The 14,636-nt window shown below is 45.2% G+C and overlaps 1 protein-coding gene across 6 annotated transcripts in view; it reads right to left on the bottom strand.

Moving 5' to 3' along the window:
- The window catches only part of RABGAP1L (RAB GTPase activating protein 1 like), a 223,838-nt gene that overhangs the window by 55,633 nt on the left and 153,569 nt on the right, over window positions 1–14,636 (bottom strand). For 5 of the 6 annotated variants that reach the window (XM_054073599.1, XM_054073601.1, XM_054073602.1 and 2 more), the window contains one exon: window positions 3,531–3,659. In XM_054073599.1, coding sequence (XP_053929574.1) covers window positions 3,531–3,659 — 129 coding nt within the window. Of the gene's footprint in view, window positions 1–3,530; window positions 3,660–10,905; window positions 11,576–14,636 lie in introns of those variants that run through there. The other variant, XM_054073605.1, reaches the window with a different exon arrangement.

Consider the following 14,636-nt stretch of genomic DNA (forward strand, 5'->3'; position numbering starts at 1 on the left):
TGACTGAAGTCAGGAGCAAGAACAGAGCTGACAGACTTCCTATAGCAAAACCAAAGGACACTACAGCTCCTTTAGGACAAGAACAGATCTCTACAAGTATGCAGAATGTGTTAGTTGTTTTAATAAAACAGCACCATTAAGCTTAACCTTCATTAACCTAGAACAGGCTCCTTCTTCACTCATTCTTTTATCAAACTGGGCTTCCACAGACGTAGAAAAAAACTCCGAAATCCCTTGTTAAGAGACAAAAATTAGATAAATAAGCACCTCCTGCAAAAACCTGAGTACAAAAGAGCATTGGTAATCATTCTACGGAGTAGGAAATCAGAGTAATTCCTTATTCTAGACATATAATATACAGCCTGCACTGGTCAGGCAGAAAATTATCATTCCTGAACCCATTTTTACAACTGTAATTCTTAGTGACTGCTCTATGAGAAACGTGTCCCTCCCTCTGCAAAGCTATTGCAAAATGAAAGGTATGGTCACAGGAGACCATCCCCAATTAGTTAACTCTAAATTTTCATCTTCTATTAAATTAAACTAACACTTAAATTAGCCTCTGACAACCTACTTGGAGAATTAATGTCTTTCTCCTCTGATTGACTGGTCCTGATCTGGGAAAGGTGTGCACTATTGGGTTCCATCTGCCCTAGAGGCCCCAGCAGAGGTCTTCACAGACTCAGTTTCCTCCATCAGAACACACCTCGTGCTCTGCAAATGTTGGCTATAATCCCTCGGCCACTCATGGGACCCTGACTCCGCACTCGTGCAGGTAACGTGTACGACCACAACACGGGCAAGGTTCTTGGGCTGTATTATTTCATAGCATGAATTACTTCAAACCATTCCTAAAGCTTGGAATGCTAACAGTCCCCTGCTGGATACACTGATCTTATTTCTAATTCCACTGACTCTAATCATAGAATCATGGAATGGTTTGGGTTGGAAGGGACCTTAAAGCCCATCCAGTTCCACCCTCTGCCATGGGCAGAGACACCTCCCACTGGCTCAGGCTGCTCAAAGCCCCATCTCACTTTGTTCACAGTGATTTCCTTACCGCTAAATTATCAAAATTCAGACCTGGTGCGTAATCACCATGGAAAGTCCTTAACTGAAGAGATTCTCTGCCAAATTTTCTATACAATTTTCAATCAACAAGAACTTTTTCCTTTGTATACGCAGAGCTGTTCTTAAGGGAGAGAATGATGCTAATTCTTTTTGTTTTAAAAAGAGGCTGATAAAACTATTTCTGATGCATCACCTTCAAAACCCAAGGGTTAGGTCCTGAACTCATGAGTTAAACTCAAAAGTTGTGAAATTCAGGACAAAACCCACCAAGTATCTTTTCATTTGCTTTCTCTAGAACCATGCCAGCCAGAGCTCAAGAAAAAACAAAGCAGCACAGAGAGGTGGATTATTATTACATGTTAAACTCCTGTTTTGTTTTGCTCTAATGTGGGAACAAAATAAAAAGAAACACTGGAAAAGATACAGCCAGGCTATGAAACCTGCCCACACCAGGATTTTAAACCTCAGTAATTAGCTTAGAAAACTAAAGAAAATACTCCCTAGCATTTACTGTGTGCTACTTAGTTTGAAAACATGTGGTGTTCAGTCTACAGATACTAATACCGACGTGAGAAGCAGCTGAAAGAGACAGTGCCTCATTCCTACAGCAGAAAAAAAGCACATTTAAGGGTCTTGTTCGAGTTTTTTTGAACAGAACAAGTTCTGCTGCATTCAATAAGACAGACAGCTACTCTCCATGTAGCCTCTACATTCCCTGGGTCCTCGCCTAGTGATGATTATTGACTATAATTTCCTATTTGAGCATGTAAACTCCTGCAATTATTATCTCCTGTTTGTAAATAAATACCACGATTATAATATCTAATTACAGAATCACGGAAGAGTTGAGCTTGGAAGGGACCTCTGGAGAACAACTTGTCTTCACCGCCCCCTTGAAGCACAGTTAACCACAGCAGGTCGCTCCGGGCCAATTGCATTTTGAGTATCTCCACAGAGGGAGATTCCCAAACCTCTTTGGGCAACCTGTTCCTGCGTCTGATCACTCCTGAAGTTAGTAGATAGGTAAATACCTTGTAAACAAATTATTTTATTTCATTTTGTGCCCACACTCTTTGGTTTGTTCATCGGACAACTAAGAAAAGCTTGGCTTCCTGCCACTTCCTTCCATCCCACCCAGCAATGATACACATCGAGGGGATCCTCCTGAGCAGGAGATCAGCACTATTGGCCACTGCATCAACCTTTGAGGTACAAAACTAATGACTGGCCTCCAAACGGACGTCCTGCTGCTATCTTCCAGAAAGTACTATAAGGTCTTTGATTGCATCAGAAAAATATACATTGAGCCACAACATAAAGACAATTTTCTGTATTCCCTAAGCCCTTCCTCATTTCCAAGGACTAAATCCCAAACCCTGAACTGCAGCCTTTTCCCCCCAGCTACTCTCTCCCAGCAGCAGAGCTCGCTCAAATCTCAAGCCCAGTTTTAACAGAACCTTTGCGCAGATGATCTTTTTCCAGATTGGAATAAACATTAGCCTGGCAAGCCCCGCCCTTTCACGAGATCAGGATTTTAAGCAGTATGGAAGAAGACCTTGCTTAACAAACTATGAAATTTAGCGGCACAAAAGGAAATGAACGAACACGTTGAGAGATAGAAACAAAGGCAAGATGTAAGAGGAGCGTTCTTTCTGCTGGGATGTTCTTGGCCCATTACCGGACCTCATCAAACACACGGTGCCCATCTGTGCTCCCACTCCAATAAACACTAAACAGTTTTTTTCAAGGTCAAATGTTAAGCCATCCATAGCCATAGGTACTCCAGAAATCCCAGAAAAAAAACCTGCAGCTCTTCCCAACGAGAGCTCCATGAACCCCCGCGGCCACTCATAACAGAAGATCTCCACTCTCAAAAGCTGACGGTCGGGCTCATCCCATTTGCTGTCATTCATTAGAACCTGTGCTCCAGATGTTTGAAGGAGCCTGCCTTCTAACAGGATGGTCTTGGATAGCGTAAAATAGATTATAAAAAGATATTCTGCCTTGGTAAGCTTGTGATACAAACAAAACTGAGTTTCTACCCAACAAATTTGCGTTATACAGCAGTGCTCAGCAAATCAATATCTTCTGGGCGAAACAAATAATAACTGACCTCTGTTTGCATGATTATCATACATTCGATTAACAGTTTTAGTGTAATCACTGTTTATAAATCAATTAATGAATTAGCAAGTTATGGTAATTCAATTTGTCGATCGTGCACCAGTATTTTAACCATTAGCTTGTACCGAAGCTGACAAAGAGAAAAGCTCAGAGCTTTACTTACTTAATACAAGTGTACGCACATGTGTGTGTATGAATATACAGACACACATAAGAAGTAATAAACTCGTGATTTCATTACTTCACTTTCCACACGCTACTGCCATTTTTCACATCGTACCTTACTTCCCTGTAAAATCCCTGGGTGAATGAGAAGAAATGAAGACCACCCTTACCTTAATGTTGCAGGCTTGTTCCATCAGTCTCCTGGCGTTCTCCTCAGCTCTGTACCTCTTGGGCAACTGAACTCTGAAGAATTTTAAAGCTCCTTCAAAATCAGCTTGAAGAAGGTCCTCTTTTGAGGTCTGCAATTAAACACAGGGGACTACTGTAAATGCTGAGAACATGCCGTCACGCTCTGGTACTGGATTTGCCATTTCCTGAATGTATTCCAAACCATCAATATTCACAACAGCTCCAAAGATCCTCCTTGAAATCAGCTCTCTAACCCGTATCTCAGAGGTTGAGGCATATCCAAGGAACCTCAGGCAGAGCAGCACAATCAGAGGACTGTAACGCATTAATGTCTTTTATCCTTCTCTACCTGCAGGGTAAGAAAGGGATTCTGGCTCAGCCCATCAAGATGTCAGTCAGGGAGGAGAAAAACAAAGCCCAAGCAAGTAACAAAAACCTAGGTGAATGAATAGTATTTTCTAGAGAGCCTGTGCATTAGACCACTGCTGATTCTCCTAACGCTACCCTGAAAAGAAAACGTATATATATGGATCTATAGGGTTACAGACATGAACAGCAGAGCAGGAATGCATATGACTCATAAGAGGCATCAGCAAGTCAATGTGCAGAAGTCTGTGACACAATTTCTCAAGGAACACCATGCCAGAAACTGTTTTACATGCTTATTTCTACATCTCTCGTACTGCTGTACGTCTCAGCGTGGTATCAAGCCTAACAGGTCAGGAAACGTTACACACTCAACATTAATCTCGTTCTGCTGCTGCCGGAGTGATGTGATTCACAGGGACAAATGTATTCATCTCTGGATTTACCGAGGATGGAGCAGACAGGGAATCCCAAGCCTTGGGATAGTTCCTTTAAAGGGTTCACCGAAGCTGTGTCCACAACATTCAGGACCTCAGCTCAAAAATGCAAATTTTAAGATCTTTAACCCAGAAAGAGAAAATACAAATGTGCAAACGTACAGACCGGTAACACGGAGGCCAGCGCTGCGTAGTGCAGTACGATTACTACAAATACCTCAGGAGCCGCACAGGTACCTTTGGTTAACGTCAACTGCTGAATTAATTGCTCAAGTGCCACTGCCGACATCTTCACGCATGCACCCTCCACTCTCCCATCAGATACACCCTTCGTCATTTCTTGCCCTGTTAGACGCAGTAGGTACATTGCGTACATAGAGGTTCAGAGTTTGATTCTTAACTATATTCTCATCCACTCAAAATCTTTTGCTGCCTCCCATTTCAGACAACACCTCCTCCCAGAAAACGCACTTGGGCCAAACACAAGAGATTTGGGTCCACCCAGGGAGAACTGGGAGAAACTGTGCAGCCTTTGACATGCAAGAGGGGAGGCTCAGTGGTTATTTCTCGTGGGTGTTAAGTTTGGTCTAAACAGATAAAAATAAACACTACAACGCAGAGACGATTTTACTTGTATTTAGGAAGCCTCTCTACGCACCCCACAAACTATTAAAGAACCACCAAGTCATTTACATTAAAATAATGTCTACTGCATAAAAGCCTTTCTTACAAGTATAAACATATCGTTTCCCAAAGTAAACTGAACTTGAACTTGGGTTTTCCTCCATTAAAGCATGAGAAACCTCCAAATATGACTCGAGCAGTTTCAGCATATCAGTTTTGCCAGGACTGCCTCATTTTTAAGGCAGACAACTTTCTGTTACCAAATTCCTCAGAGTTCTCTCAAGAGCTGTTGGATCCTCCTTCCTTCAAAGCCATGGGAGCTGCTGGGTCATCGCACACAGGAAAAGCTGCCTCCAGGATGCTGATGAGGAATGTCCAGCCTGACAGCCTCTCAACTGATTCTGCCCACAACGCATTTGGCAGGACAACTGTTTGGCAGAGGCTCAATCAGCCAAGACCGAGGTAGCGTTGACAGAAAGCTGGTGCAGTTGGGTATCCAATGAATCAGACCCCCTCGTGAATGTGGCTATGGCCAACGCATCCGTCTCCTCTTCCTAACGTAGTATTTCTCCTGAACAAGCTCTACCGAGGTTCTACCGGCTTGTGCCACACTCGAGACCAGATCAGCCCTTCATACCCATGACAGGCTGTATTTCAGATGATTTGCATCGCTGCCAAAACCCATCCTGGCAACCAAAGCCCTTCTGGGCAGAGCTCAGCCAATGGAAAAGCAGTCAGTGGGTTGATAACTTACTTGAGAGCAGCTTCTCTCCTTCCCTCTCAGTGATGCTGACAGCTGCGATTGCCATACAGTTGTATCAGAGATAATAAATAATGGTCCATTGTTGGACATGAAACATATATATATATAAAAAAATAATATATATAGTGTTAAACTCAAATTTTAAACTAATGTATCAGTTTAAGCAACAATTCTTAGCCAGCTTGCAGTAAGAAAGTCTGTGACTGTTTGTACTTAACCGGGCAGGTAACGGGCAGGGAATGGGATAAAGAAAGCAGAAAAGCGGTTGGAACTGCCTGTTATTTCCAAGAGGTTGAAGCAGAGCTCAGGGAGCGTGAGCAGCCAGGAAAGGGGTTATGAGGACAGGGCCTGGGGTGGCAATCGCTGCTACCGTGGGCCACAGAACAAGCCGGCACTCGGCCTGCTCACGCACTGGCCGTGCGAGGGGTGGGTGATGCCACTGACCCTTTTTTGCAGCCCCCGAGAGGAGGATAAAGTTGCCGCGCTGGACGGGTGAGAAGGAATACGTGCATATCTTGATACCAAGGGGATGCCCTGGAGGTGCAGCGCCTATCGACGGTCCGGGTACTGCGCTCCATCTCCCGCTCGGTGATTGACACCAAATCATGAGTCGGCGAGCTGACCAGTTTTCACGTAGCCAGGTGGAATAGGTTAAGGTATAATAGCGTGTTTGAACAGTCAAGCGTGTTTGATTGAAATGTGGTTTAGTGGCCCTTTCTTTGCTCACTTGTACCTACAGCCAAACCTAATACCAATGGATTTCCCTGTTACACTGCAAATTTGCCTTCAGCGGTGAGCAGCTCTCCTGCCCCCCAGACCCTCCTCTCCCTCTCGCTCCCGCGCTCCTCTGAAACTCACCCCGAAGGCAGCACCGGCCCATTATGTCCATAGCGCTTCATGTAAAAATAAATACAAAAAAGCAGGCAAACATGCCAGAAAGCCAGCAATTTCATGTAAAAATTTTAAAGTCGGATTTAATCCTCCCAGGCTTCTGCCTGAACCACTGTTATAATAACACAGTAACAGCCCTCAAACAAATAACTCATAAAATCATGACTCTTCAGACTTTTGAGGTCTTAACCCTGAGAAATCTTTAGTGAATGAAAATCCCGTAATAATAATGGTGAATCATGGAAAGAAGAACTTCCGAGACAGTTTGCTGAGCTACCGTGATAGTTATGAAAAACCAGAAACCGTCACATTGCATAACTGGATAAAATAATTGGTAGCGCCCACACTGCTCAACTGCTCAACAGATTATTATTTTAATAATCTGTTGATCAAAAAATTAGTTTAATTGTTAATACCACAGGAAATCAAAGTCACATTTTGAAAGCAACACTGACCGGGCTGTGTGCGTTGTGTATTTTCTGCAAAACAACCTCTTCAGGTGCTGATTATCACCAAGAGGCAACATAAAACCAGTGTGTGTGTGTGTATAAAAACCACTAAAACCAGCAATGTTGGCATCCTAAGACTGACATTTCTTGACATTCTGTGATTTTAATCAATAAATCATAAAGACATCTCAGGAATCTTTTGACAGGCAGAGACTTGTAAATCCCTCAGCTCGTGGAACTCGGGAACAACTTCTTTCACTCAACCATCTCTAAGTTTAATGGACCAATAATTGCAGTTTGGCAGTCGTGCTGCACTTCTGTGCACTCGGGGACTTCAGGGCATTTTTTATTAATCTAGATGCAGTTTTCAGATAATCACATTTTTGGTTAAAATATATTTTTTAAAACCTGGCAAAATAGGAGACTCAAAAAGAATTACGACCAAAAGTCTCCACTTGCCTTTTAGGATTTGACTAAATGTGCCCTTAAAAGTCCTTCCACTGAAGTATTTCAATATATCCCTAAAATCATCTTATACGGATCAACTGAAGCCAAGGGAACGCCCTTGGAACTAGCAAAGCTTTCAAATCTAAAAGGTAAAGTTCTGGGAAACTGCAAATATTCAAAAAAACAGGAATGGCATACGAGAGGCTTAAGTTATGTTAATTATGATTATTTTTATTAAAGCAAATAACGTGACTAGTACTTTCCCCAAAATAAAAAATGTGATTAAGACAAAGGGAAAAGCCTCAGCTTTTTCCTTTAATTTAATTTCTCTATCTCCAGTTATTAATTCTGCAGTCTCGTTTATTACTCAACTACATCAACCACGACTCCTATTCCCACCTGGGAATCAATAAAGCAGAAGAAATTTTGGATCAACCACGTTGCACTTCTGAGTGTAACTCCTCCTCCTTCATCCAAATGGATCAAAATTACTGATTTCCATAGAATTTTATGTTTACAGTATATATATTTCAAATTCCTTTAGAACACCAGCGGGCACAAACCGCCCGGTCCCCACTTCAACGCACACGTGTCGGGAACAAGGCTGAGGTAAGAGCTGGGAAGAATCTGACCACACTCGACTCCGCTGTTTCATCTGCAATGGCAAATTCAACATGTTTACAAGTTCGTTTTCCAGAATATAGCATTGAATCTGTCGCCCGCACGCACAGATCCGGGGTTCAGCTCTTTGAAGAAGCTGTGCGATGCAAACCCAAGGTGTGCGAGGCGCTTTTCCTGCTGCTCCCCCGGGCGCCGTGTGCCCTTCGGCGCGAGCCACAGCCCTGGCAGCAGGTCAGCATGACGCTGCCCTTCCGAGGAGCGCGGTGGCGGGTGGAAAGCTGCTGGGAAAAGCCACGCTGCTGCAGTTCCTCTGGCAGACACCGCTCACACGACACATCCGACTCCTTCCACAGGCACTCCTTCCATCCGCTTCCATATGGTAAAAGCTACCCTGACAAAACCATTCCTTCCTAAATACAATCTGCCCTCTCTGTAAAATCAGTAGAAAAGTGTTACGTTAAAAAAAAAAACAGCTTTGTTTTTGTGTGCAATGAGTCGGCGCCAACAAACGTGTGTCCGCCCAGCAGCACACCCTGCTCTGAATTTCATCGCTGCGTTTAGACGTAGCTCCAGATTTACATTTATCACCATTTTACAAAGGCGATGTTAATCCCGCCACACAAAATACTGAGGAGTGTGGGTGAGCACAAATTCCGACTCATTCCAGCTCCGTCCGCCCACGGTCGCCCCAAAGGGGATGAACCCAGCCAGGACCAGCGCTGCTCCACCCGCCCGTGGTCACAGTTGGCGGCTGCAGCGAGCGGGTGATGGGAACTGAGGTAAGGCTGGAATTAAGGTTATAGATTAAGTTTATACATTAAGGTTATAGATTAAGTTTATACATTAAGGTTATGTATTAAGGTTATACATTAAGGTTATACACTAAGGTTATATAGATTCCATTTCTCACACAACACTACAATGCATATATTCTGCCTGACCTCGGCATTTATTCCCAAAATCACAGCAGAGGGAAAAGCTTATGCACGTAAAAATTAGCCTAGCTCTTAATTTCATGGAACACCGAGGCTTTGAAATATCTTCAGCTCTGATTAAAGCACAAATTCTTGGCCCTCGGAGATTTCTCGTTTTTAAAGAATGGTGAGAACCAGCGCCTCTCCTCTAAGCAAGGAGTACCTGTCAGAAAGGATGCACGTCAGAAGAGGTCTATTTAGGTAATAAAACCCAACAGGAAATCACATTGCCTCCACAAGCTGAGACTCTCCAGCAACACAAGCATTATTTGTAATGTTTTGCTTTCCCTCTACTCCCTTTATTTTCTTTTAAAATAAACAATATCATGTCATTCAGCAAAGCGAAGCAGCCTGGGCGATGAAGGATGCTGAATTTCCCGGTACTCTCCATCTGGAGGGCCAGATAAAAAGCTCAATTAAGCCAAGTGACAAAGAGCTTAGCGGGTTTGTATCTCTTTTCCCTAGAGCTTGTCACAAACCAATTCGGAATGATTTGGCAGTGCTTGCCCAAGAGACCACCGGCACTGAAGCAGCAGGATGGGCTGGATGAGCCTTTAGAACACTCAGAGGTAAACCGGACCAAGGCTTCCACACGCCACATCGAACCACGCGTTCTTAGTCCCCACGACAGGCCCTGCACCCAGTTCCACAAGTGGAATCCAAATCACCTGCGCTTTACGAGCAATCAGAGCGGTCCTGCGTGTTTAATCTGTGCCTCACAGCAGAGGGACACGCTCGCCCAACCACTCGCCTTCTCTTCTATCACACTGAACACCTTCTACCAGGCAGAGCACTCTGGTTTCTGCGAGTGCACTGCAGAACACGGAGACAGCTCTCAGCAGCACAAGGGGAACGGCACGGAGGTCACTGCCTGGAGCCGCGGCACAGGGCATGGAAATAAAGGAAAGGCAGCATCCCGCTAGAAAACGGGATGGGATCAGGAACGAACTGTCTCCACGCGCAGCTCATCACAGTGACATTGTGGTGTGCAAGGCCACCACCCAGCGAGCCCCCGCGCTGCCCCGGGTTCAGTGACCAAAGCCCAGGGCAGGGGCAGGAAGGACTCGGCACTGACTCCAGGATCTGCCACATCTTGGTGGCCTGGAGTCTGCTTAGGACAGCACTAGAGACGGTGAAGGCGTCTTCTCCGCACCCTAACGTGCCCCACCAGCTTCAGGCCATTTCACATCCAGACATCATTCGCTATGATGGTTAAAAACATTTTTAATGATTCATTTCCCAGATAAATCTACTGTGTATTTTCAACTTTTTTTTACGGTGTCAACTGCCTTTTCAAAATCAAACACAGAAACAGCAGAAACCCAAAATACATCAACGTAGCTTCCATTTTTATGAATGCTTAAAACTAACATTAGATGTCACAAGCATAAAATCTGAAACGCTGAGCATTAACGCTCTCGCCATCAGTATGCAGAAGCTGACTGGGCACGCTGCTTATCCGGAATCATTACGGGACTGAGAACAAAAGCATTTGTGGCTTTAGGAAAGATGTTTTTCCCACTGCAGCTCTGGTTGTGAGCCCTTCAAGCCAGTTAAGGAGTGGCACCGATCCCCATTAGCAGGACCAGCGTCCAGCCCTCCCCGAGCTAATATGAGAAGAAAGCCTCAGCTTTTAGGAGATGGATTATGATACGCCAGGAGGAAAAAAAATAGGAGACCTCTCACATCTCCATTCCGTGTGAAGAATCCTGGGGAGGGAAGAAGGTTTGGGAAGGAAGATGGCAAGTTTGCAATGAATTAATTTCAAGAAAACGTGATCTCACCGCAAGCAGCCGAGGCACAAATAGGCGATGCCCCATTCCCAGAAGTTCCAGCACCCGACACGCATACTCATTCACCAGCTTGCTTCTCTCGTCATGCATGTCCTGGGACTTTTTGACTGGTGGTGTGAGCTTGGCAGCTGGGGTTTTGCACGGCACCCCTTCTTCCATGAGCAGTAAGTAGTAAGGATCCAGAGTGAGAAGAACAGGCTTTGCACCGCAATCTCAGAAAGTGCAAGAGGAGTAGAGGCAGCCTCCGATCTCCGCGCTGGGCTGGGCTGCCCGCCGACAGCAACACCCGTCCGCCTCTCAGAAAGAGAAAAGCATCACTGCTAAGAATCACGGAAAAATACCATCCGCTGCGCTGGCTCAGCCAGAGTCCAAAGCAGATGGGAAAAACAAACCAAAGAAAACATAGATCTAAAAATGTACCTAAAAAGCAGGAAAAGGGCGGAAAAGGAGTGCAGGAAAGCTCTGATGGGAGAAAAGCGATGGAGAGCTTTCAGGGTTCAGTGTCCGGGGCCGCGTGTGCCAGCAGACAGAGGCAGCAATCCCAGCAATAAAGCCAGGGCAGTTCCGAAGCTGCAAAGAGAAAAGGATGAGCTCATTGCAATCTCTGATTCGTGACCAGCGTGGCGGCTGCCGCTGCTGCCTCTCGCTGTGAATCAGTAATGAAGGGGTAGGCAAGGAGGGGGCTGGGAGGAGGAGGAGGGGGTGAATGGGCGTGCGGAGAGCCTCTCCGGGGAGAATGCCGTAATAAGAAGCCAATAGTGAGCGGCTGGACAGCTGAGCTCCCCTCCCCGTCTACCTGACAGCAATTCAGCCGTGATGGGGCTTGCTGTTGACTCCCGGCGCACAAACTGCATCCTCTAGCATTCCATGGGCAGGGAGAAACCGGCCTGCCAGACATCTAACGGCCCGTATTCCATCGGCTGCTGAATAACGCAGCTCAGAGCAACCCAGAGACAGGCAGGCAGGGCAGGAGCCCCTCGCCCCTCCTGGCGATGAATGGAAGAGGGGCAAGGCTGTCACGATGGAGCCGGCGAGGAGAGGGTGGCAGGCGGCGGCGGGGAAGCCGAGGCGGCGCAGCCCATCTTTGCAGAGCTCGGGCAGGATGGCATTAAATAATTTAAATAATGACAATTTCCAGCGCTATGTTCTCAGGAGGCATTTCTAAATCGGGAGACGACGGGCAGGAGGGAATGATGTCAGCACAGGCATCTGAATCCGTTCTAGAAATCAACCGCACATTTGTAAAGAAAACGCTATGATGTCACACCTGACACCGCCGCGCACGGCTCCTGTGCGGACCAGGCGCCTCTGCGCCTCGGGAAAGACAGCAAAGCAGGTGTTCCTTCAGGTCTCGGGTTTAGACAGCATGTTTTTATGCTGCTTCATTCCGAATTGCCTAATTATAAAACGGGCTACGCAACAGAACAATGCACATCTCCGACCGGAGCAGACAAATCCCATCCGTATCTGACATACAGAAAGGGGGGAAGGTGAAATACTGTGATGAGCTCTACAGACCAAACCCACACTTCTGCAAATAAATATTTGAGGTCTACACAACGCTCGTTTAACACGTCAAGAAAAAATATTGAGACTATTTAATTGGGGCTGTTCAGCCTGGAGAAGAGGAGGCCGAGGGGGGACCCCATCGCTCTCTGCAGCTCCCGGAAAGGAGGTTGTGGGGAGGTGGGTGCTGCGCTCTGCTCCCACAGAATAAGGGACAGGATGAGAGGAAACGGCCTCAAGTTGTCCCAGGGGAGAATCACATCGGATATGAGGAAATATTACTTCGCTGCAAGGGCTGTCAGGCACTGGCAGAGGCAGTAGGTGAACAGCACAAGGCCCATCGGTTATCCATCACCATTAAATTTTCAGCTTAACAGACTGAATGTCCATAGCGTTAAAGGGTTTGAAGGAAAGGCAGGAGCTCTTCATAATTTTTTTTGCCTGATTTTTAAAGCGTTCCCATTGATTCTAAACATGATATTCTACAAACATTAGGTTCTATCTCCCACATGCCGATGAAAAAATTGCTCAAACCATTACAAAAGAAGAAATAAAAGCCTTACACTGTGTGTGCTGGGAAGCAAGTTACAGAAGTGACCAGAAGCACAGGGGTGAAAGGGCAGAGCCACTGTGGGCGAAATGGGCAAGAAGGCAGAGAGTTCAGACCATCATCTGTGTAAAAAGGCTTAAATTATTGTTTCTTGCCTAAATCAGACCTTAATAAGCTAGCAGGTTCCTCATCCTTATATAAATCCAGGTTTGGTTCATTTCGGGTAAGGTCTGGGCTCATAAAAAATGAAATGAAGTGATTATTAAATGAAGTCTTTAATTCTAGAAAGTTATAATAGCGTCCCCTAGTTAGAGGCTAAAACCAGCTGAATTCAGGTTACAAATAAAGTGCAAGTGCTTAGGAATAAGGAAAATTAACTACAGGATTAGTTTCCCAGGAGATGTGGTCTCCTACCATCATTACAATTTTTACATCAAGCCTGGAGTTCTTCAAAAAGAGATCCCTAAAACTGCAAGGCTTCGGAAAGAAAAACCTTAATTATCAGCTGAAACCAAATCCTCCGCGTTTTCCAGGAACTCCTCTCACACAGCACAACAGTGAAGTGCCGTTCAGGTTTGCAGCTTGAGACTTTTTACACCCCTTATCATTCTTAATAGTTCTACACCCCCACTGAACACTCCATCTTATTTTTACCCATCTACGATCAGGAATTGCCATTTTTTGTAAACTGTAGGTGATTGTCCTGCATTCTGAAGAGAAGGGCCTGGCTGAAGGCACCTTATAAACCAAAAAAGGCCCAAAAGGCAGTAACTTGCACACTAAGTAGATGTCTTAGGGTAAATGTGTATGATTTGTGCCCTCCTTCTGCCCCCGCCTCTCCCGCAAAGGCACCGCTCGCGCTGCCCTCTGCCCCGTGCCTGGTGTTGGGCAGGAGATCGAGTTTTTCTGCTAACACTGCACAGCACTGAAAGGTCAGTACTGAGAGAAACAGAGCGTTTCCATTATTGCTATCGGAATTGCTAACTGATCGATGTCAAGGGATGACAGCATCTCTATTTTCTATGTCCACTGTTAAAAAAAAAAAAGGGAATTGGATTGCCTTTAACATTTTAGCGGCAAAGATTACTGACTTTGAGAAGCTAAAGAGACTCTAAAACTGGAAGAACAAAGACAAAAGTTTTCTTTCAAGTTTATACCTATAAAAGGATAAGACAAGTTTTGCACCAGAACTCTGAAAATCCATACAAACGATATCATGCCTGCAACAAGAGCCTCACCTCTCACCTTATCAGAAATCCCTTCGTCCCTTCTGTTCCTCAGGTCTGATCACAGCCGAGTAACCTGGGGTGAGTGAACTTTATGTCTCTATCGTTATTCGAGCGGACACAATAAACCAATTAATTCTGCTAGTAGGGTCCAGGTTGGCTCGTTCTTAAAGAGCTCGGGAAAGGGGGTGAATCGGGAGGTGGCAGTGTTTGCCAACGCTACTAAATTATTCAGGGGGTTAAAGACAGGGGCTTACAGTAAAAAACAGCAGAAGGACTGTAAGAGACTCACTGGGCACCAGTACAGTAAATGAAAGTCAATGTAGATAAATGCAATCGATGCACACAGGGAACAGTATCAATTTTACATATAAATGATAGACTCTGAGCTGACAATTGCTACTCAGGAATAAATCTTGGAGTCACTGTGGACAGTTCTA

This window comes from Cuculus canorus, chromosome 8 (genome assembly GCF_017976375.1).
Source record: "Cuculus canorus isolate bCucCan1 chromosome 8, bCucCan1.pri, whole genome shotgun sequence".
Taxonomy (NCBI): domain Eukaryota; kingdom Metazoa; phylum Chordata; class Aves; order Cuculiformes; family Cuculidae; genus Cuculus; species Cuculus canorus.